A 23,674-nucleotide genomic window follows, 5' to 3' on the forward strand; every position below is an offset into this window, starting at 1 on the left:
TCTGGTTAGCTTCTCTGTGAGTTTCGGGGTCCAGAGAAGTGGCTTTCACTTCCTGTGCTTGTTTTGGTGTTTTTGAGGGGAAGGACACTTTCTCCCCCACTGGGGAGCCCTGGGTGCATTCTCCAATGCAGGGGGACCTGGAGAGGGAAAGGATGGGAGTGAGGTCCAGGGAGGGAAAAGCAAAACGGGGTGGAGGGTCGGCACTGGGTGTGGCGGCCCCTGACATTCCACAGTGAGGTATAAGGTAATATTATGTATAAATATTATGTATACTACACGCAAGGGGATTTGGGGATCATTTCGGAGGGGAGTCCAGAGGGTTGTGGAGGGCTCCAGGGTATTTGGGGGTTTGGGGTGTTGCGTGCTGTTCACACTTTCGGGCTCTGAGCTCAGCGTGCGGCCGGCAGGTCGGCCTCCAGGGCAGTCCTGGGAGCACCTTCCGCCTCCCCGAGGGAATGTGGGGAGAAGACAGAGGGGTAGGCAGGTCCCACACTCACCGATCAGGCCTCGAAACCACCAAGGCCACACCTCCACCTCCACCTCAGAGGGACTCGCGTCACCCGCGCCGAGCCTCCTCACAACGCCTGCCCCAACCGCCCTGCCACCGGCTGCTTCAGCGCTTCCCGCCGCCTTCCTCGCGCATGCGCGCACTTGCCCAGTCCCCACCCCGCCCCTGACTCCCTGCAGCCCTTGCGCACTCGGGCTTCACCGCCTTTCCAGCCGGTCTCCCTCTCCCACGTGCGCACCCGGACCCTCTCCGGGGGCCCTCAGAGCGCGAGGCCTCTCTAAACTCTTACTTCGCACGCTGTCCCAGGCCCCAGGCCCATGAGGGCCCTACTTCAGGCCCTTTCGCTTGCTCCCAGGCGCTTCGCCTCTGCACCCCACTGGAGGACCCAACCATCCTTCCCTCTGTCGCGGACTCCCCTCTCCCTCATGTGTCACGGTCACCCAGTAGCCGGTGGCAGGAAGTGGGAGGAGATTCAGTGGCCGCCGCCTTCCAAGGTTGTGGGCATCAACAGAAAACTTGCGGAGGTACAGGCACCAGGGCCCGCAACCCTGCTCCTGGGGCCCCTCAAATCAGACGCGGAGCGACCCCATCTGAGAAGCCCTCGCCTTGCCTTTCTCATGCTGCTCCAAGGCGTTGATGGCCGCTTCTCTTGGCGCATCCTCCCCGCCAACAGGCATCTCCACTGTAGCTTGATGGTTGGAAGCCCAGGTTCTGAACAGGTATTGGGTTCCAGCCTCAGCGCTAAATGGAGCTGGGCTCTTGAAGGATCAGGTTAAGCTTTGTTGGGAGCGGGTGCTGGAGGGACCCTGCAGGACCAAGGGCTGCTGTTCCAGGTTCAGGTGTTTTCTCTGATTCTTCTTGCTATCACCTCGCTGCTGTCAGCAGCAGGTGTGGAGGACATTTCGCAGCATTCACCCTACAGGCCCACCCTCATTAACAGTGGATACTCAGTGACTCTCGCAGGTGCCCCTTCCTACTACCAGCCCGTCAACAACCACAGAAAAGTTCCCTGCTTGCTAGGTCCTGCCAGTTCCCTGTTGGCCGGCCTAGGCAGCCTGTGCCCCATGGGGGCACTTCCTGCTTGCTCCGCAGGTGTGTAAATGCCTTGACCCAAGGCCAAAGAATTTCCCAACTTGACCTTCTCCAAAAAGATATGAATCTCAGCCTTGGGGAGGAGTCTTCTTCCAAGTTTGTTTCTTCCTTGCGTATTTTCTCTCTGCTGTAGTGTATTCTTGAGCCTTCTCTGTACTTTCTTATGGTTAACTCCATATTATAGTTAATAAATTCTTTTAACTTTCCCTGTTCGAATTGCTGTGTTGTTCCCTGGCTCCTAATGGGGATACTGACAGATATATCTGCTTGCTTGCAGGGTCACCCTGGGTAAATTCCTTTACCCCTCTGAGCCTCCATGTACTATGAGGATAATAGCAGCACTACCTAACCCAGAGGTTTGTAGTAGGATTAAATGATGCAATGTATGTAAAGTGTTTAGAGAAATGTACACATTTTTTTGTTGCTGTTTCTTGCTGGAAGATAAGAGATTGGGTGAGAAACAGGGACAGTGAAAAAAACTACCTGACTAAAGGAATTTTTTAAAGGATCATTAATAAAACCAACTGATGATGAGCTGCAAATAAATAAAATTAATTTAAATTAATAAAATGACTTTCCTCTCCTTTTTTAGAGATGGCCGCCTGGGAAATAAATTTTGCAGTCACTGAAATCACGTGGCAGAGATCTATGGGTAATATTGGTTGGAACCCACAGAAAGTTATACACCAGCTAAAAACTGGATATCACTTCATTACACTATCCAATTGAGGATATAAAAACCATCACCCCCAAACCACCCCAAAATAGAACAGCTTCAGTGACTCTTTCCATCTTGAAATTTCAGGAGGATCATTCTCCTTATCTGTTTATCTGCACATGAATGGAGAGCAGTGATTAGATTTCTCATGTGTTTTTATGGGGGACTCCATGTGCCCAAACAAGAATCACAAGAACTCTGTCTCCCTCCATACCTTATCTCTCCATTCATTCTTAATCAGAGAACTGGGCAAGAGTAGAGAAGTAAACATACTATTTTTAAAGAACGTTTTTTTCTTCCCTTCTTGGAGTCTAAATATTATTGGTACAAAGATCTCTTATAGACAAATGTAGAATCTTGTTTCGAATTTTGGAAATAACTTATCCACATAAATGTTGATATTGATTTTCACAATTTTTGTTTTAAAATTGGTGTGTGTGTGTGTGTGTGTGTGTGCATGCTCATCGATATCCATGGGAAAGATAATTTGTCCCCCAGGCCTTACCATCCTCTTACATATAATTCAGCTGCTAAAACATAAAGCTTTTGCTCTTCAGGCTATCCCATCTGACAGCTTGATCATTTCTGAATGTTTCTGTTCAAACATTCAAAATACTCAGAAATAAGTCCTTTTCCCCACCCTGATAAATGCTGCTCTGACACGTTCCTAGCATTGAAAACAGGAATTTTACCAAGTGTCTTTAGATTTGTACATGCCATCCCTGTAAATCTCAAAGAATTAACATATGGTCTCCTTTGGGGGACTCTTTATTACATAAATAAATAAGATATACACAGAGAAATGATATAGACACAGAAATGCCCCTCTATGTATCCAAGGATAGTAGAGTACTAAGGAAGACATAGTATCATTAGTTAGAAGTGAATTTCATTGCACCTTTTTGTTTCAGTCACCTCCTTTGTTCTCTGGGCTAGCAAAGCTCAGGAAGACTTGTTCCAGCGTTATCTGACTGATGGAATAGTCTTCTAAACTGAATTTCTCTTTGACTTCCTCCAGAATACCAAACACCTTTAGCAATGACAGCAGTAAAAAAGTACAGTTACCACTGCAGCCATCCCCTCCAGCGACCAACCCAAGTGAGCCTCTCCACCACTTCCTCCAACTCCTACCAAGTTATTGTTTGATAACAAAAGGCACAGACAGGGGAGATGAGAAAATGACAAGATCATTGAGAATCTGCGAGGAAGCAGTTCTCTGTTCCCATTTTCTTGAGGGGGACAAAAACTGTGATTTGGAGATGGAAATTTGAAGCAATTAAACTCTAGGAACCACTGGAAAGTATCTTATAGTCTCTGCTCCTTCTACAAAATCAGGTTCCCATTCTGTGTGACAGTCCCAAACACTTCCCATCATTAGTGCTTTCTTAACAAGTAACATTAGAAGAGCATGGTTGTGACAATCACCTTTCCCCAGCCATTGTCTTCTCTGGGAATGTAGTAGTTAAGAATCCCTTGATTCTCCTGTTTTAATTCACTACCTAAGAAAGGAAATATAGATGAATAATCTTACAGATTTCATTTTAAAGTTTTAAAATATTGCAATATCATCTTAATTATAAACAATAAAGGGATGAATAAATGTGGCAAATAACAGAGGGTCGTTATCCAAAAGCTCACCTCTTTACTATACAGGACATGGTTACTTCTTTTAGCAGGCTTCAGTCATAAAAAAATTATTAGCTCATAGGCACAAAGTAAAAAACTTGAGTCTTCTAAAATGCTCTTGTTACGATAAATCAAGTTTTGAGACTATGAACTGCCAGGATTTTCATTCTGGCTGTGTTTGTATGCATGTAGAGTGTGTTTGCTGGGGAGTAAAGCGGGGCAAGACTTACTTCTCTTCACACACCCTGTGAAAGAGGAAATCACCCATATAAATCCCCAGATGTCAGGTTGTGTGTCTTAATTCTTTTTCAGGTGAATAAGAATCCACTGGTGGAATGAGAGAGGGAAGGGGGGGTTATCCATTTCATACTTATCATTGCGTATTTTCAAATTATTACCAGTTCAATTAATTGGGGTTATAATTGTTTTAAAATATATGTCGAAGTAATCAAAGAAGTCATGAGGCTGAGGTGGGTCCAGTATCTTGGTAGCCTGTAAGCAAATCAAAACCTAAACCAGAGTAAAATGCACTTGAACCTCAGAAAACAAAACTCAAGAACAGACAGCTACAAATAGCCAACTAAATTTTTGTAAATTAGGCAACAGCTTAATCTATAGCCAACCAAATATTCCCTTCCTTACCCACACGTCTTTTCTATGTAAACCTTCTCCCTTAGCTCGTGGTTGTGGAGTCCTCCTCATCACCTTTAGCATGGTGCTGCCCAATTAAAATTGATATATGCTCTAATAAACTCTTGAAAATTATAATATGCACCAGTTTATCTTTAAACAGTTCTGGTGTCAGAACATGGGTTCAAAAGTGCCCTCCTGTCCAATGGCTCTGGGAGCAAAGAACAAACACACATAGGTACTCGCCGAGCCCTTTGTGCTCACTGCTTTCACACTGTGCTTGAAGATTGTGGGACTTCAGAGTGCCTGGCTAGACAGTTAATAAACACATGCCTCCCTGGATAAGACTAGTTGAAAAGCAAAGGAGTCTCTGGAAAGCTGGACGATTTTAAGGTTTCTGGGCAGGAAACTGGTTGGATTTTTGTTGCAGCTCAATGGACTCATCCAGGGAGTAAATGCTTGACATAGGAGGAATATTTATCTTAGGAGGTCACCCATTCCATGCACTCACTGTCTGCACACCCATCACAAGCACATCTTGTTCATGCATTGTATAAAGAATTTTATTTGGTTGTCTGGGTGTTCTTGTAATTTGCTAAACCTCTTTAAAAGAATTTATTCTAAATTCTTTGTCAGATAGTTCATAGATCCCTCTTTAGGGTCAGTTATTGGAGATCTATTAGTTTCTTTTGGTGGTATTATGTTACCTGATTCTCTGTGATCCTGCACATTCCAGTAAGTAGTCTCCTAGACTTTATAGGTTCACTTCAGCAGGGACAGACCTTCCCCCATCAGCTTGAGGTACTGGATTATTTATGTGGTAACTTCCATGGGCAGGCAATGCTTGTTATCAGGGTCTTGGTTTGGGTGGGCCCAATGCTTGTGCTCTGAGGTGGGGAAGAAGAGGGGTGGCTATCTGTGTTCTATGGTTTGATTATCCTACCAGCTGAGCTTGCATTTGAGCATTACCTGGGTTCTGTAACCACTTCTGCGCAGATGAAGTACAGGCTGTGTTCCTTACCAGGGTGGTTCCAGTAGGTGTTTGGACTTCAAATTGGAGTAGGGCTAGGGGCTAAGCACCACTGCTTTTGTTTGGGGGAGACCTTGGGCTGTGCTCCCCAATGGAATGGTGTTACCGTCTGGTCTCTGTGTTCCAGTGGAGCCACAAGAAAGGCCTAAGAGTCAGATAAGGCCTAGGTTGCACTCTAAAATTATGCAGGGGCTATGACTGTGTCTCAAATGGGGGGCAGGATGGCTGGCTGGCCCTTACAATCTAGTAAGCTGCTAGCTGTGTTTGTTGGGTAAGGTCACAGGCTGGACTACTTTTGGGGGGGTCTCCAGCTATATCTGATGGTTACATGGAGCTAGAGACTGTGTTCCACAGTTGGGCAGAGTCACTGTCTGGTTTCTGTCTTCAGACAGGGCCACCAGGTATGTTCCATGACTATGTGGGGTCATGGCTGGGCTCCATAGGCTTTGTTCAGCAATTGGGCAAGGTCACAATCTAGGATCCGCTGGTGAGCAGTACCACAGGCCAGATTTCAAGGCTGTCCAAGATCACTGTGCATGCTCCCTGGTTATGTGGGACCAGAGACTATACTTAACAGTAGGACAGGACTGTTGGTTTGATTCCCAGTCCAAGCTTCCTGATCAGGTCAGTCATAGGCTATACTCAGCAGTTGAGTGTGGCTGCAAATTTGTTTCTCTCTCCAGGTAGGGCTATAGAAAAAGCTTCATAGCTGGCACAGCTTGTTGGCTGGGGTCCCATATAAAGCAGGCTGCCCACTGAGGTCACTGGTCAGATAGGGCCAATGGCTCAGCTCCACAACTGGGCAGATCTATCAGCTGGAATCTCTGACAAGATAATGATGAAAATACAGCTGCAGGGTGGCCTCATTGGCTTCCTGGGTTCTCTGGCCAGACTTCACCATTGGGCAGGACTGGAGGCTATACTCAGCAGTTGGTCGGTAATTTGCATTTGCTTCTCTGGGCAGCAAGGCTGTAGAATGGGCTCCACACCTGGCACACCTTGTTGACTGGAGACCCAAATCAGGCAGAAGTACCCTCCAGCTCCCAGGCCAGACACAGCACCAGCTCAGCTCTGCAGATGAGCAGAGCCACTGACTGGGAACTCTGCTCCAATGCCAGTACAATTAACAGTGTGGTCTGCCATGATCTGAGTGCTGGTTGCTTTAAGTAACACCCACCTTCTCTGTTCCAGTGTGATGCTCAGTGGTAAATCTCCTCAGTGATCTCTGTACGGTGAGACCCAAGTGAGCCTCCCAGAAAGTGTCCAGGAAAACTGGAGAACCTGATGTTCACCTCTGGCTCTCTTTTTCCCACTAGAGAAATGATAGGCCTGGGAGGGCATTCTCAATGTGCCGGCCTGGGGAAAAGGGTGATGAGGTCAGTATGTAGCTGCTCCTCTTAACCCTTCTAATGTGGTCCTTCTCAGTCTCTGCTGTCCAGGAGGCTGCTTTAGCCTCATTCCCAGGTTTTGGGATTTTCACAGTGGTGTCTCAACTATGGATAATTCCCAGTTGTTCTTCTTGTAACTGGGATTGGGGTCAAGAATTGTCATCTTGATGACATCACTCAATATTTGTAAGTTTCATTCATGCTGTATTCATATAGTTATGATGCACTCATTTTTCCTTTCTGTACAGTAATTTGGTATATGATACTTCATAATTTATTTTCATTCATTCATTTTCCATGCTGATAGACATATTGGGGGGGCTTCTAGAGTCTGAATATTGTGAATATCACTGATTTAAATTTTAAATTTTACTTTTCTCACAGGAGGGGTAGAAGCAAGTATCTAAGATATACCTAAAGCTGGAATTTGGGGGCATTGCTCTTTTTATAATTGGTTGTACCAACTTTGGTTTCACCTCAGAGGTGTGAAAAGTGGGAAAGGGTGTCACTCCCACACTTCAAACAAGGAAAGTTTGGACAAACTGCAAAGTAGTGTCTTTTTTTAACTTATCAGTTCTGTGATTAGGCAAACACTGGACAAACAACTAACAAAGTATGTGGGGAGAGATAGGTACCTGCAGGAAGAAACAGGATGAAAGTATTTGCTTATAAAAGGCAAGCATTCATGGACACCAGATAGTAAGATTTTGCTAAAATTTTAATATATTGTATAAAATCATGAAGACCATTCTTTTCTTTTAATCTCTCTTATTCAGTTTGCTTTAGTAGTATTTTTTTATATACAGCAGAGAGTTGGAATTTGCTTGGTAGGCAAATTGAAAAAGGTTTTTTTTTTTTTCTTTTTTTTTGGAGTTAAGACTTTTTTTTTTTTAAAGACTTTATTTGAGAGAGAGAGTGAGAGAGAGCATGAGAGGGGAGAAGGTCAGAGGGAGAAGCAGACTCCCCATGGAACTAGGAGCCTGATGTGGGACTTGATCCCCGGACTCCAGGATCATGACCTGAGCTGAAGGCAGTCGCTTAATCAACTGAGCCACCCAGGTGCCCCAGGCCTTTTTATTTATTGATTGACTGAGAGTACCAATATGTTCTGTAGCAGTTCCCCTACATTGTTCTATTTTACATGGAAATGGAAATGCACAGATCTATGTACATACATAAATGAACATACTCTCAGTAAGTTATATTTGCAGTATACAAGGTTTATATTTTTGTTCTAATGAATAACTTCATATTAATATCTTTATACTATTTTTTGAAATACTGTCTTTTGGGGGCACCTGGGTGGCTCAGTTGTTGGGTGTCTGCCTTCAGCTTGGGTTATGATCCTAGGGTCCTGGGATCAAGTCCCACATCATGCTCCTTGCTCAGTGGGGAATCTGCTTCTCCCTCTCCTACTCCCCCTGCTTGTGTTCCCTCTCTCACTGTGTCTCTCTCTGTCAAGTAAATAAATAAATAAAATCTTTTTAAAAATGTAAAAAAAAAAAAAAAGAAATACTGTCTTTTGTTTCCACTTATGAACAACATTCTCTGTGCTAGTAATCTCTTAGTTCCTTCAAAAACATGCAATTTCTTGATCCATTCATCTGTTGATGGACATCTAGGTTCTTTCCATAGTTTGGCTATTGTGGACATTGCTGCTATAAACATTCGGGTGCATGTGCCCCTTTGGATCACTACATTTGTATCTTTAGGGTAAATACCCAATAGTGCAATTGCTGGGTCATAGGGCAGTTCTATTTTCAACATTTTGAGGAACCTCCATGCTGTTTTCCAGAGTGGCTGCACCAGCTTGCATTCCCACCAACAGTGTAGGAGGGTTCCCCCTTTCTCCGCATCCTCGCCAGCATCTGTCATTTCCTGACTTGTTGATTTTAGCCATTCTGACTGGTGTGAGGTGATATCTCATTGTGGTTTTGATTTGTATTTCCCTGATGCCGAGTGATATGGAGCACTTTTTCATGTGTCTGTTGGCCATCTGGATGTCTTCTTTGCAGAAATGTCTGTTCATGTCTTCTGCCCATTTCTTGATTGGATTATTTGTTCTTTGGGTGTTGAGTTTGCTAAGTTCTTTATAGATTCTGGACACTAGTCCTTTATCTGATATGTCGTTTGCAAATATCTTCTCCCATTCTGTCAGTTGTCTTTTGATTTTGTTAACTGTTTCCTTTGCTGTGCAAAAGCTTTTGATGGTATATATACACAATGGAATACTATGCAGCCATCAAAAGAAATGAAATCTTGCCATTTGCAACAACATGGATGGAACTAGAGCGTATCATGCTTAGCGAAATAAGTCAAGCAGAGAAAGACAACTATCATATGATCTCCCTGATATGAGGAAGTGGTGATGCAACATGGAGGCTTAAGTGGGTAGAAGAATAAATGAAACAAGATGGGATTGGGAGGGAGACAAACCATAAGTGACTCTTAATCTCACAAAACAAACTGAGGGTTGCTGGGGGGAGGGGGTTTGGGAGAAGGGGGTGGGATTATGGACATTGGGGAGGGTATGTGATTTGGTGAGTGCTGTGAAGTGTGTAAACCTGGTGATTCACAGACCTGTACCCCTGGGGATAAAAATATATGTTTATTAAATAAGAAAAAAAAAAAAAAAAAACATGCAATTTCAAGCAATATTTTATCATTCACAGCTAATACCTAGTATATATTCAATAATATTTAACTTCCCATATATTCTTTGCCCTTTTCCCATTTTTGATAATTGTATTATAGTAATCTTTTAGTTCCTTCAAAAACATGCAATTTCAAGCAATATTTTATCATTCACAGCTAATACCTAGTATATATTCAATAATATTTAACTTCCCATATATTCTTTGCCTTCTTCCCGTTTTTGATAATTGTATTATGCATACATTTCTAAAATATACATTAATTATGTGATATTTTATCCCATGAATACCCTTCATTTAGCCCTAGTTCTATAGTTACATTTTTTCAATGTCTATTAGTTCTTATGCAAAAGCTTCTCTAATCATTTCTTAGTTGATCTGTAACTTTTTAGTTTGTATTTTCCTCAGAAAGGGCTGACGGGAACAATATCCTCTGGTTCTTATGTGTTCATGACTGTGACTTTTAATCTTCAAAGTCATTTTGGTTGGAGGAAAAAACTTTGCTTGCATTTTTCTTTCACAGAGTATCTTAAATATCTTACATGCTCTCCTAGCATAAAATTTTGTTGTTGTAAAGTCTGTGCTCAATCTGATTTTATTTCCTTTATATATTACTTGTCTTTTTGTCTGCAAATCTAAAGGTCCCCCCCTTGCTTTATTATTAAAGTGCAATAATTACATTAGAATATTCATTGGCATTAAAAATTTGAGGTCAGTTTTTTGGGTGGGTGTCTGATGCCTTTTCAGTGGTCTTCTTTTATTTTAGGAAATTTTCTTGATAGTATTTAGTAGTTATTCTATTCTGTGACGTTTTTCATTGTAGACTACTTTTACGGTTGTGTTGTATTAACATTCCTTTCTTTGTTACTTTCTCTCAAAAGCTTGTTTATCTTTTTGTGTGATGTTTTCCTCTTTTTCTCCATTCCAGTCTCCATTTCCCTTACACCTCCTATACTTTTTGTTCCCGGTACTTAGTTATTTCTGAAATGTTTACTTTATTAATTTATTTTAAAATTTTATGTATTCATTTGAAAGAGGGAGAGCATGTGCAAGACAGTGTGCAAAGTGGGGGGGTGCAGAGGGAGATGGGAAAGCAGACTCCCCACTGAACAGGGAGCCCAATGTGTGGCTCGATTTCAGGACCCTGAGATCATGACCTGAGCCAAAGGCAGAGGCTTAACCCACTGAGCCACCCAGGCAGCCCAAAAACCTGGATGATATTATGGACTGAATTGTATCCCCCCAAATTCATATCCTAATCCCAAATGTGATTGTGTTTGGACAAAAGGCCTTTAAGGAGGTAATTAAAATTAAATGTGGCTTTAAGGATAGGGCTTCAGTCCACTATAACTGGTGTCCCTACAAGAGGAGGAAAAGACATCAAGGATGTGCACACAGAGATAAGACTGTGGGAAGACACAGCAAGAAGGCAGCTATTAGCAAGCCAAAGAGAGGGGTCTCAGGGAAAACCAGACTTTTTGAAACCTTGATATTGGACTTCTATCCAGGGAACTGTGAGAAAATAAATTTCTGTTGTTTAAGCCACCTTGTCTGTGGTATTTTATTATAGCATCCCTAGAAGACTTATACAGACTATATGGGCAAGTAATTGAGAATTATGCTCAAACATATGACTTAAGATATATAAATCATACAGATAGTCCTAATCTACAACTGCCCTACTAGTTAATATACAAAAGGTTGGTGAATACTATTGACATTTGAGCAATACAGGGATTAGTGTATATCTTTCGATTCCCCCAAAACTTAACTACCGATAGCCTACTATTGACCAGAAGCCTTACTGATGGTCAGTTAACATATGTTGTATATGTCATATGTATTATATGCTGGATTATTACAATACAGTAAGAGAAAAGAAGATGTTATTAAGAAAACTATAAGGAAAATACATTTACAGTACTATACTTACCTAAAAAAAAATCCTTGTATAAATTGATCCATGCATTCAAACCCATGTTGTTCAAGGGTCAACTGTATTTGTTTGTGGGTTTTTTCCTGTGAAAACTTCTTATCACAACCAGGCACAAGAACTTTATAAGAACAAACATTGAAAAGGATCTCCAATGGTACGTGGGTGGCTCAGTTGGTTAGGCATCCAACTCATAATTTTGGCTCAGGTTATGATCTCAGGTTGTGAGATAAAGCCCCACATTGGGCTCCACACTCAGCATGGGTGCCTGCTTAAGATTTTCTCTCTACATCTATCCCTCTCCATCCTGGTTTGTGCATCCTCTCTCTCTAAAAATAGTTTTTAAAAATAAAAAGGATATCAATATGGAAGATCAATAAGTATCAATATCTCACAAGAAATAATTATTGGAGATGCCCCCAGGACGGTGAAAACAACTAATATGATTTAACACATCTCTAACAAAGTTAGCCAAACCAACCTAATTTACCTGGGAAAACTGTTGCAATGTAGGTTTTAAAATCCTCTAATTCATTCTCATCTGTATCCATCTTTAACTTAACCTTCAGAATGTAAACACTGCCAAACTTGTTCTTGAGGTGCTGAGGGCTACCCAGGCACCTGAATTTTCCCTTCACCATGATGGCCAGCCTGGTACAGAGGGCATCACATTCTTCCATGCTAGCAAAACAAGACACCAGAACGATGTAAGGCTGAAAAGATCTCCATTGGAAGATATTTTGTAGTTCAACTTTCCAGGATTTTATAACTCTTTAAAATGGGAAGTTGCATTTGCCCATCACCATCATGGAAAGTGGAGACACTTTCAAGTACAAAGCAGTTGAAGACCAAATTCTCAAATGGAACAGATCATAAACTTTCTGCCCTCTCCTCTCAGTGAAAATTCTTAATCATTCCTTTCTCTAGGATTCAGTAGGAGTTCATACTTAGGCACATTTACTGTCCAATATTACAATCCCCAGATAATGCCCTCCCATAGCCATGAAAACGCTTGCAACACTTAATCAAGCCTCCCAATAAACCATACCTGTGAGAGGTAATGATGATGACTTTGCCACTTTCACGTGCCCTTGTTATTGTGTTCCAGAACAGACGCCGGGCCATTGGGTCCATGCCAGTTGATGGCTCATCCAGAAAGATGACTGAGGGCTTTCCCATTAGGGCAATGGCATTACTCAGTCCACGTTTGTTTCCTCCACTTCATGGTCAAGAAAGCAGAAGCAGAGATTAAATTAAGTTACAGTAATTTAATACATCAAACATCTATTTAACACATTAACAATTCGCCTGTTTCCAAAATGCTGAGTCAGGGAACAAGCAGTGGTACTAAAAATGCACCAGACCCAAAACCACCTGTATTAATCAAATCATTTTCATTAGAAACGTAGAAAGGTCACTTTTGTTTACAACATCAATTTTAGTCAGGTTATCAGTGCAATTTATAATCTTATTCTTGAGAGTCCTTGGGATTCCTAGATACATAAACTACATAGTGGCCAGGCTAATACAAAGAACCTTACATTTTCCTTACTTGAAAGACACAGAACGATTGAGGTAGAAAAACATGTTCTTTTGTAATTCAATGGCTACAATTCTAATAGCACCATGATTTTGAGTTCCATCTCTGCAAAGGGAAGATACGATACTGTCTAGGTCTGCTTTACTGCAGGCATCTAAACCCTGGCAGGGCATGAGATTGCTTCACAGTTGCCTCTGTCTGTCAGTGGAACTCTGGTTAAACAGTCGGCACCCATTCCAAAGAGCAGAAACACAGGAGACTCATCAATATTAGCTGCAATGAGAGCACAAGTGTAATATCTCACCTGTAAGTGTAAATAAACTTGTCAGCATAGAGTTCCAGATTCAATGACTGCAACAATTTATTCACATATTGTGTAATCTGGGTCTCAGGAACCCCCCACAACCTGGCATACATGACCATAATTTCCCGGGCAGTCATGTAATCCAGCAAAGCATCAAACTGTGGACAATAGCCCATTTTTGACCTTACCTGAAATAAGAGAATAATGATGGATACAATTCAACTATCTTACTGAGCATATAGTAAATACAGATAAGATAGAAGACCTGTAGTTCTCCAGCTCATGCATCTAAACAGGTTAGAACTCATAGAGTTTTTCCAAAGAATTTCTCCTCCAGTGATTATGAATCATTCCAACTGGAGGTTACTGTCATATATTGGAACACAAGTGTGCAAGACTATGGATTTTTCTATAATGATGCTATCTCCATATATATGCTATAATCAATCTATGAAATAAGTGGAAAATAATCTTAAATTAACAGTACACCTATATTCACCTGGAAAACAGTACACCTATATTCACCTGGAAAAGCAGAATGAGCTAGAAAGAGGTTAGTCTACCATTGGCTCAACCTTTTCTAGAGGAAATTCTGATGACCCTAAAAAGCAAGAGATTTAAACAACCAGTGTGATGTACAATGTTAATAACTGAGTGGATATTTTTGAATAATGGTACCTTGTTTTCTCTTATAAGTCTTCATTGGTTTAGTCTCAAGGGATGCTAGGATAACTGAAGACTGTCTAGAAGGAGATGTTCAACAATAATATCTAGGTTCAGCTCAGTGACATCCTACTTTCTGATAATGGCAGTAGATAGTTGGGCAGTAACAGTGTCTTCTGCAGCTCTTTTATATGCCATATGACTTTATGACTTTCGTTTAAAATGTAGGTGAATAGAACTAAGATCCTAGCTCTTATTTCAGCCATCTGTTGATGGTAAAGGAAGACTTAGTGTATTATAAAAATTTTATAATATTTAGACAAAATATCTGACTAAAATTTTAGTTAAAATCAGTAATAAAAACAATGAATATTTTAAAAACCTCTATACAAGTTTTAAAACAAATTTCTAAGACTACACTCAATTCAGGTGTTAAAACTCAATACATCTTGCAATATTTTGAACAAAAAATATTTTGATGCAGTAAGAAGGCCACTTTAAACAGTGAAAGCTTATTAATTAAATAAATAATTCATTTGAATTTCCCTGATGGCTGGTGATGTTGAACATTTTTTCATGTGTCTGTTAGCCATTTGTATGTCTTTCATGGAGAAAGGTCTGTTCATATCTTCTGTCCATTTTTTGACTGGATTATTTGTTTTTTGGGTGTGGAGTTTGGTAAGTTCTTTATAGATCCTGGATACCAGTCCTTTATCTGAAATGTCATTTGCAAATTTCTTCTCCCATTCCATCCATTGTCTCTTAGTTTTGTTTTACTGTTTCCTTTGATGTGAAGAAGTTTTTTATCTTGATGAAGTCCCAAAAGTTCATTTTTGCTTCCGGTTCCCTTGCCTTTGGGGACATGTCTTGTCTTGTCACTGTGGCCAATGTCAAAGAGGTTACTGCCTATGTTCTCATCTGGGATTTGGATGGATTCCTGTCTCACATTGAGGTCTTTCACTCATTTTGAGTTTATCTTTGTGTATGGTGTAAGAGAATGGTCAAGTTTCATTCTTCTGCATGTGGTTGTCCAGTTTTCCCAGCACCACTTATTTAAGAGACTGTCTTTTTTTCCATTGGATGTTCTGTCCTGGTTTGTTGAAGATTAGTTGACCATAGAATTGAGGGTCCATTTCTGGGCTTTCTATTCTGTTCCATTGGCCTATAGGTCTGTTTTCATGCTAGAACCATATTGTCTTGATGCTTACAGCTTTGTAATATAACTTGAAGTCAGGCAATGTGATGACCCCAGCTTCGGTTTTCTTTTTCAATATTCCCCTGGTGATTCAGGGAACTTCTCTGGATCCATACAAATTTTACAATTATTTGTTTCAGCTCTGTGAAAAATGCCAATGGTATTTTCGTAAGAATTGCCCTGAAAGCATAGATTGCTCTGGGTAGCATAGACATTTTCACAATGTTTATTCTTCCAATCCGTGAGCATGGAATCACTTTGTGTCTTCCTCCATTTCCTTCATTAGTGTTCTGTAGTTCCTAGAGTATAGATCCTTTACCTCTTTGGTTAGGTTTATTTCTAGGTATCTTATGGGTTTTGGTGCTATTGTAAATGGAACTGATTCCTTAATTCATCTTTCTTAAATTACATTTTTAGTGTATAGAAATTCAACTGATTTCTGTGCATTGATTTTGTATCCTGCCATGTTGCTGAATTGCTGTATGAGTTCTAGAAACTTGGGGGTGGAGTCTTTTTGGTTTTCCACATAAAGTATCACATCATCTGTGAAGAGAGAGATTTTGACTTCCTCTTTGCCAATTTGAATGCCTTTTATTTCTTTTTGTTGTTTGATTGATCAGGCTAGGACTGCTAGTACTATGTTGAACAATAATGGTGAGAGTGGGCATCCCTGTTGTGTTCCTGACCTTAAGGATAAAGCTTACAATGATATACCACCTTATCATAGATAGAATGGCAAAAATTAACAAAACAGGAAGCAACAAGTGCTGGCAAGGATTTGGAGACAGGAGAACCCTCTTACACTGTTGGTAGGAATGCAAGCTGGTACAGCCACTCTGGAAAACATTATTTCCACAAGGTGTTAAAAATAAAGCTACCCTATGACCCAGCAATGCACTACTAGATATTTACCCCAAAGATGCAGATGAAGTGAAAAGGGGTATATGCACCCCTATGTTCATAGCAGCAATATCCACAATAGCCAAACTGTGGAAGATGCTGAGATGTCCTTCAGTGGATGAATGGATAAAGAAGATGTGGTTCATAAATACAATGGAATATTTCTAAGCCATCAGAAAGGATGAACACCTACCATTTGCACTGACATAGATGGAAGTTGATGGTAGTATGCAAAGTGAAATAAATCAAGCAGAGAAATACTATTATCATATGGTTTCATTCATATGTGGAGCATAATAAATAGTGCCAAGCACCATAGGGGAAGAGGGGGAAAACTAAATGGGAATAAATCAGAAAGAGAGACAAACCATGAGAGACTCTTAACTCTAGGAAACAAACTGAGGGTTACAGAAGGGAGGGGCTGGAAGGTTGGAGTAACTGGGTGACAGGTACTGAGGAGGACATGTGTTGTGATGAGCACTGGGCATTATACACAACTCATGAATTGATGAACACTATATCAAAAACTGTATGTTGATTAACTGAACATATAAAATTTTTTTTAAATGTAAAAAATATAATTTAGAAGTTAGCTCATAACATTTTAAAACAAACAGATTCAGCAGATTCTGGAAAGATGGCAGAGTAGGAAGCTCTAATTTATCTCCCCATCTAGACTATATTACACTGGCAGAATCTGACTGATAGAACTATTTTGGAACTCTGGAGTATATTGAAAGCTTTGGAATTCCAAGAGAAGATTTAGACCATAAATTGGGGTTAATTTTAATCAATTCCAGCTTTCGGCACACTAGCACTTACCATCCTTTATTCCTAGCACTACAGTAGCATCTGTGCATATGTTCCTGGAGCAGCTTGCAAAGAGCTGGGGGAGCCAGATGGCCTAAAGGGATCCTGTCCTCCAAATATTGGGCCTCTGTGTTCTAATTGCTTATTGCTGCTTCTTTCACAAACAGGAAAGTAGAGCCCATTCAAAGGAAGAAAATAAGTCAATAGACACTGTCCCTGAGTAAGACCTGATGATAGATCTGTTATACAAATACTTTAAAACTACTTTCTTTTGCAAATATCTTCTCCCATTCTGTCAGTTGTCTTTTGGTTTTGTTAACTGTTTCCTTTGCTGTGCAAAAGGGATCTTGATAAAATCCCAACAGTTCATTTTTGTCCTTGCTTCGCTTGCGTTTGGCTATGTTCCTAGGAAGATGTTGCTGCGACCGAGGTTGAAGAGTTTGCTGCCTGTGTTCTCCTCAAGGATTTTTTTTAAATTTATTTTTTATTTATTTTCAGCATAACAGTATTCATTATTTTTGCACCACACCCAGTGCTCCATGCAATCTGTGTCCTCTATAATACCCACCACCTGGTACCCTAACCTCCCAACTCCCGCCACTTCAAAACCCTCAGACTGTTTTTCAGAGTCCATAGTCTCTCATGATTCGCCTCCCCTTCCAATTTACCCCAACTCCCTTCTCCTCTCTAACTCCCCATATCCTCCATGCTATTTGTTATGCTCCACAAATAAGTGAAACCATATGATAATTGACTCTCTCTGCTTGACTTATTTCACTCAGCATAATCTCTTCCAGTCCTGTCCATGTTGCAACAAAAGTTGGGTATTCTTCCTTTCTGATGGAGGCATAATACTCCATAGTGTATATGGACCACATCTTCCTTATCCATTCGTCTGTTGAAGGGCATCTTGTTCTTTCCACAGTTTGGCGACCGTGGCCATTGCTGCTATAAACATTGGGGTACAGATGGCTCTTCTTTTCACGACATCTGTATCTTTGGGGTAAATACCCAGTAGTGCAATTGCAGGGTCATAGGGAAGCTCTATTTTTAATTTCATGAGGAATCTCCACACTGTTCTCCAATGAGGCTGCACCAACTTGCACTCCCACCAACAGTGGAAGAGGGTTCCCCTTTCTCCACATCCCCTCCAACACATGTTGTTTCCTGTCTTGCTAATTTTGGCCATTCTAACTAGTGTAAGGTGATATCTCAATGTGGTTTTAATTTGAATCTCCCTGAGGGCTAGTGATGATGAACATTTTTTCATGTGTCTGATAGCCATTTGTATTTCACTGGAGAAGTGTCTGTTCATATCTTCTGCCCATTTTTTGATATGATTATCTGTTTTGTGTGTGTTGAGTTTGAGGAGTTCCTTACAGATCCTGGATATGAACCTTTTGTCTGTACTGTCATTTGCAATTATCTTCTCCCATTCCGTGGGTTGCCTCTTTGTTTCTTTTGTTGACTGTTTCCATTGCTGTGCAGAAGCTTTTTTTTTTAATCTCTTTTTTATTTTTTAATAAACATATAATGTATTTTTATCCCCAGGGGTACAGGTCTGTGAATCGCCAGGTTTACACACTTCACAGCACTCACCATAGCACATACCCTCCCCAATGTCCATAACCCCATCCCCCTCTCCCGATCCCCCTCCCCCCAGCAACCCTCAATTTGTTTTGTGAGATTAAGAGTCTCTTATGGTTTGTTTCCCTCCCGATCCCATCTTGTTTCATTTATTCTTTTCCTACCCCCCAAGCCCCCCACGTTGCATCTCCACTTCCTCATATCAGGGAGATCATATGATAGTTGTCTTTCTCTGACTGACTTATTTCACTAAGCATGATACCCTCTAGTTCCATCCACATTGTTGCAAATGGCAAGATTTCATTTCTTTTGATGGCTGCATAGTATTCCACTGTATTATATATACCACATCTTCTTTATCCCTTCATCTGTTGATGGACATCTAGGTTCTTTCCATAGTTTGGCTATTGTAGATATTGCTGCTATAAACATTCGGGTGCACGGGCCCCTTAGGATCACTACATTTGTATCTGTAGGGTAAATACCCAGTAGTGCTATTGCTGGGTCATAGGGCAGTTCTATTTTCAACTTTTTAAGGAGCCTCCATGCTGTTTTCCAGAGTGGTTTCACCAGCTTGCATTCCCACCAACAGTGTAGGAGGGTTCCCCTTTCTCCACATCCTCGCCAGCATCTGTCATTTCCTGACTTGTTAATTTTAGCCATTCTGACTGGCATGAGGTGATATCTCATTGTAGTTTTGATTTGTATTTCCCTGATGCCAAATGATATGGAGCACTTTTTCATGTGTCTGTTGGCCATCTGGATGTCTTCTTTGCAGAAATGTCTGTTCATGTCCTCTGCCCATTTCTTGATTGGATTATTTGTTCTTTGGGTGTTGAGTTTGCTAAGTTTTTATAGATTTTGGACACTAGTCCTTTATCTGATATGTCATTTGCAAATATCTTCTCCCATTCTCTCAGTTGTCTTTTGGTTTTGTTAACTGTTTCCTTTGCTGTGCAAAAGCTTTTGATCTTGATGAAATCCCAAAAGTTCATTTTTGCTTTTGTTTCCTTTGCCTTTGGAGACATATCTTGAAAGAAGTTGCTGTGGCTGATATCGAAGAGGTTACTGCCTATGTTCTCCTCTAGAATTCTGATGGATTCCTATCTCATGTTGAGGTCTTTTATCCATTTCAAGTTTATCTTTGTGTACGGTGTAAGAGAATGGTCGAGTTTCATTCTTCTACATATAGCTGTCCAGTTTTCCCAGCACCATTTATTGAAGCGACTGTCTTTTTCCCACAGACCACTGTACCACTGGTCTATGTATCTGTTTTAAGGCCAGTACCATGCTGTCTTGGTGATCACAGCTTTGTAGTAAAGCTTGAAATCGGGTAACGTGATGCCCCCAGTTTTGTTTTTCTTTTTCAACATTTCCTTAGTGATTCAGGGTCTCTTCTGATTCCATACAAATTTTAGGATTATTTACTCCAGCTCTTTGAAAAATAACAGTGGAATTTTGATCAGAATGGCTTTAAAAGTATAGATTGCTCTAAGCAGTATAGACGTTTTAACAATGTTTATTCTTCTGATCCAAGAGCATGGAATGGTCTTCCATCTTTTTGTGTCTTCTTCAATTTCTCTCATGAGTGTTCTTTAGTTCCTCAAGTACAGATCCTTTACCTCTTTGGTTAGGTTTATTCCCAGGTCATACCAAATACTTCTTAACTACAGTATGAAGAAGTTAAAAATGAATTACAAAATAAAACTAGAAAATTCATAAATTTGTAGAAATTGAACACCCTTTTAATCAAGGGATCAAACAAGAAATCACAAAGAATATTAGAAAAATGTAGCGATGAATGAAAATGAAAGCAGAATGTACCAAAACCTATATGGCTCAGTGAAAGCACTGTTTAAGAGCCAAAGTGTAGCTTTAAACAGTTACACTAAAAAATAACATCTCAAATCCACAGTCTAACTTTACAACTCAAGGAAACATAAAAAGAAGAAACTAAACATAAAGCTAGCAGAAAGCAGGAAGTAATAGAGCAGAGCAGAAATAAATGAAACAGAAAAGAGAAAAATAAAGAACATCAGTGAAACCAAAAGTTGGTTCTTTGAAAAGATAAAAAAATTGACAAACCTGTAGCTAAACAGACTAAGGGGGGGCGGGGGGCAAGGCCCAATGCTTCACAACATCGGATTTGGACCAAAGGCAACGAAAAGGTTGGACTTCATGAAAATTTAAAAATGTTGTGCATCAAAAAAACACTATCAACAAAGTAAAAATGCAACCCACAGAATGGGAGGAAGAAACTAAATTTTTTAAAAAGATTTTATTTATTTATTTGACACACAGAGAGAGATCACAAGTAGGCAGAGAGAGAGAGGGAAGCAGGCTCCCCACTGAGCAGAGAGCCTGATGCGGGTTTCTATCCCAGGACTCTGAGATCATGACCTGAACCGAAGGCAGAGGCTTAACCCACTGAGTCACCCAGGTGCCCTGAAGAAACTAAATTTTATATCCCATAAGAGATTAATACTTGGGATTTATAGAGAAGACCTAAAAGTCAACAACAAAAGAACAGACTGATTCAAAAATGGGTTAAGGAGTTGAATAGACATTTCTTCAAAGAATATAAACAAATGGCCAACAAGCAAGAAAATAGGCAAATCAAAACAACAATGAAATATTACTTTGCATTCATCATGAGATGCTCTCTCAGAACGTTTTGAAATGATCATGTGATTTTAACCTTTTATTCTATTAATGTAGTACATCACACTTATTGATTCTATTTGCTGAATTATCCTTACATCTTAAGGATGAATACCACTTGATATAGTGCATGATGCTTGAATTGCACTACTGAATTCAGTTTACTAGTATTTTGTTGAGAACACTTGCATCTATATTCACCTTCATACTGGCCTATGGTTTCCTTTTATTGTAGTGTCCTTATATGGGCTTTGGTGTGAGAATAATTCTGACTTCGTAAACTGAGTGTGAAAGTGTTACCTTCAATTTTTTGGAAGATTTTGGGAAGAAGTGGCATTAATTCTTTAAACGTTTGGTAGAATTCACCACTGAAATCATCTGGTCTTGGGCTTTTCTTTCTTAGAGGAGGTTTGATTATTACTACAATTTCCATAGTCATTATTGGTCTGTTTGGATTTTATATAGCCAGAAGGAGAATTTCCAGACCATATAATAACTCTATTTTGGAGGGGAACTGACATAAAGTTTTCCACATCAGTATCTTTTTTAAATTGTTAAGACTTGTTTTGTGACCTAACATGTCATCCAGACATGTCATCTAACATACTACTCATGTGCTTGAAAAGAATGTATATTCTTTTGCTGTTAGGTTTAAAGTTCCGTTTGTCAGGTCCATTTTGATTTATAATGCTGGTTAAATTCACTCTTAACTGATTTTCTGTCTGGGTGTTCTATCCATTATTGAGGTTTCCTGTTATTTTATCAGTTTCTTTTTTCAGATCTGTTGATATTCATATAGTTAGGTGTTCTGATGTTGGGTGCATATATATTTACAATTATTATATCCTCCTATTGAAATGACACTTTTTATCATTAGTGTCTCCTGAGAGTTTTAATTAGTTTACTTTGTCTGACATAAGTCTAGTCATTCCTGCTTTCTTTTGCTTACCAATTGTATGAAATATGTTTCCTTAACTTCACTTTCAGTCAACGTGTATCCTTGAATCTCAAAGAGTTTTTTGTAGACACATCATAGTTGGATTTTTTTTTCATTTTCTTTTTTCCTTTTTTTTAAAATTTAAGTTCAATTAGCCAAGGTATAGTTAGTTTTTGATATAATGTTCATTGATTCATTAGTTGAATATAACACCCAGTGCTCATTCTATCACATGCCCTCTTTAATTCCTATGACCCAGTTACCCCATTACCCCACCCACCTCCCTTTCTACAACCCTCAGTTTGTTTCCTGGAGTCAAGTGTCTCACACTGTTTGTCTCCCTCTCTTATTTTTTCCCATTCAGTTTTCCCTCCCTTCCCCCATTGTCCTCTGCACTATTCCTTATGTTCCACATATGAATGAGGCAGTCCTAAGAGGGAAATACATACCCATCCAAGCATCTCTCAAAAAACTAGAAAAATCCCAAATGCATGAGGTAAACTTACACCTAAAGGACCTGGAGAAAGAAAAGCAAATAAAGCCTAAGCCAAGCAGGAGAAGAGAAATAATAAAGATTAGAGCAGAAATCGATGAAATAGAAATCAGAAAAATAGCAGAACCATAAGTGAAACTAGAAGCTGATTCTTAGAAAGAATTAATAAGATAACAGTTGAATCTTATCCATTCAGCCTGTTTTTTTCTGGTGGGGGGTGGTGGTGTTTAGTCTGTTGAGACTTGCTGATAGAGAAAGATTTGTCATTGCCATTTTGTTAACTGTTTTTTGTTTGTCTTATAATTCTTCTGTCCCTCTTTTTCTCTCTCGCTGTATTCCTCTGTGTGTCATTGTTGTTGCTTTTTGATTGACTGACTGTTGCTTTTTGATAGGTGTTAATTCCTTTTCCTTTTCTTTAATGTAACTTCTTAGATATTTTCTTTGTGGTTACCAAGGGGCTTACACAAAATGTTTTATCACAGTCTCTTTTAAGCTCTTTTTAACAACTTAAATTCTCTGCTTTTCTCTTTTTCCTCTACATTATATGCTATTAATGTCATAATTTATATCTACCTGTATTGTATTATACATCCATTAACATAACTTAGTTATAGCTGTTTAAATAATTTTTTTCTTTTCTATTTTTCTAAGATTTTATTTATTTGACAGAGAAAGACACAGCAAGCCATCCTAGGATCGTGGGATCACAACCTGAGCCAAAGGCAGATAGATTCCTAACAACTAAGCTGCCAGGTGCCCCTAAATATTTTTTTAACTTTTACAGTATAATTAAAAGCAATTTACCCACCACCCATATAGTAAAACATTTCTGGTTTTGATCTTTATCAACGAGCTTCATATTTTGTTAGGCTCTCATATTGTTTTCTATCTTTTCTTTTAACTTGAAGAACCCTGTTTAGTTTTTTTGTTTTGTCTTATTTTTGTTTTGTTGTTGTTGTTTTCTGGAAGAGTGTTCTAGTGGTGTTAAACTCCCTCAGCTTTCAT

At 39.9% G+C, this 23,674-nt stretch overlaps 2 protein-coding genes across 2 annotated transcripts in view; both read right to left on the bottom strand.

Annotated features, from left to right (window-relative positions):
• The window catches only part of LOC101693766 (phospholipid-transporting ATPase ABCA3-like), a 119,333-nt gene extending 118,688 nt beyond the window's left edge, over positions 1-645 (bottom strand). The window contains exon 1 of the mRNA XM_004780131.2: positions 498-645. The gene's annotated coding sequence lies outside the window, so the exon portion shown is untranslated. The remainder of the gene's footprint in view (positions 1-497) is intronic.
• A 2,432-nt stretch (positions 646-3,077) lies between these two features.
• LOC101694040 (phospholipid-transporting ATPase ABCA3-like) overlaps positions 3,078-23,674 on the bottom strand; it is a gene marked incomplete at its 5' end in the record, with an annotated part of 119,498 nt that continues 98,901 nt past the window's right edge. The window contains 5 exons of the mRNA XM_045072686.1: positions 3,078-3,348; positions 3,744-3,817; positions 12,070-12,260; positions 12,628-12,798; positions 13,424-13,611. Of these exons, the coding sequence (XP_044928621.1) occupies positions 3,226-3,348; positions 3,744-3,817; positions 12,070-12,260; positions 12,628-12,798; positions 13,424-13,611 (747 nt within the window). The remainder of the gene's footprint in view (positions 3,349-3,743; positions 3,818-12,069; positions 12,261-12,627; positions 12,799-13,423; positions 13,612-23,674) is intronic.

This window comes from Mustela putorius, unplaced genomic scaffold (genome assembly GCF_011764305.1).
Source record: "Mustela putorius furo isolate JIRA1106 unplaced genomic scaffold, ASM1176430v1.1 tig00004041_pilon_pilon_pilon, whole genome shotgun sequence".
Taxonomy (NCBI): domain Eukaryota; kingdom Metazoa; phylum Chordata; class Mammalia; order Carnivora; family Mustelidae; genus Mustela; species Mustela putorius.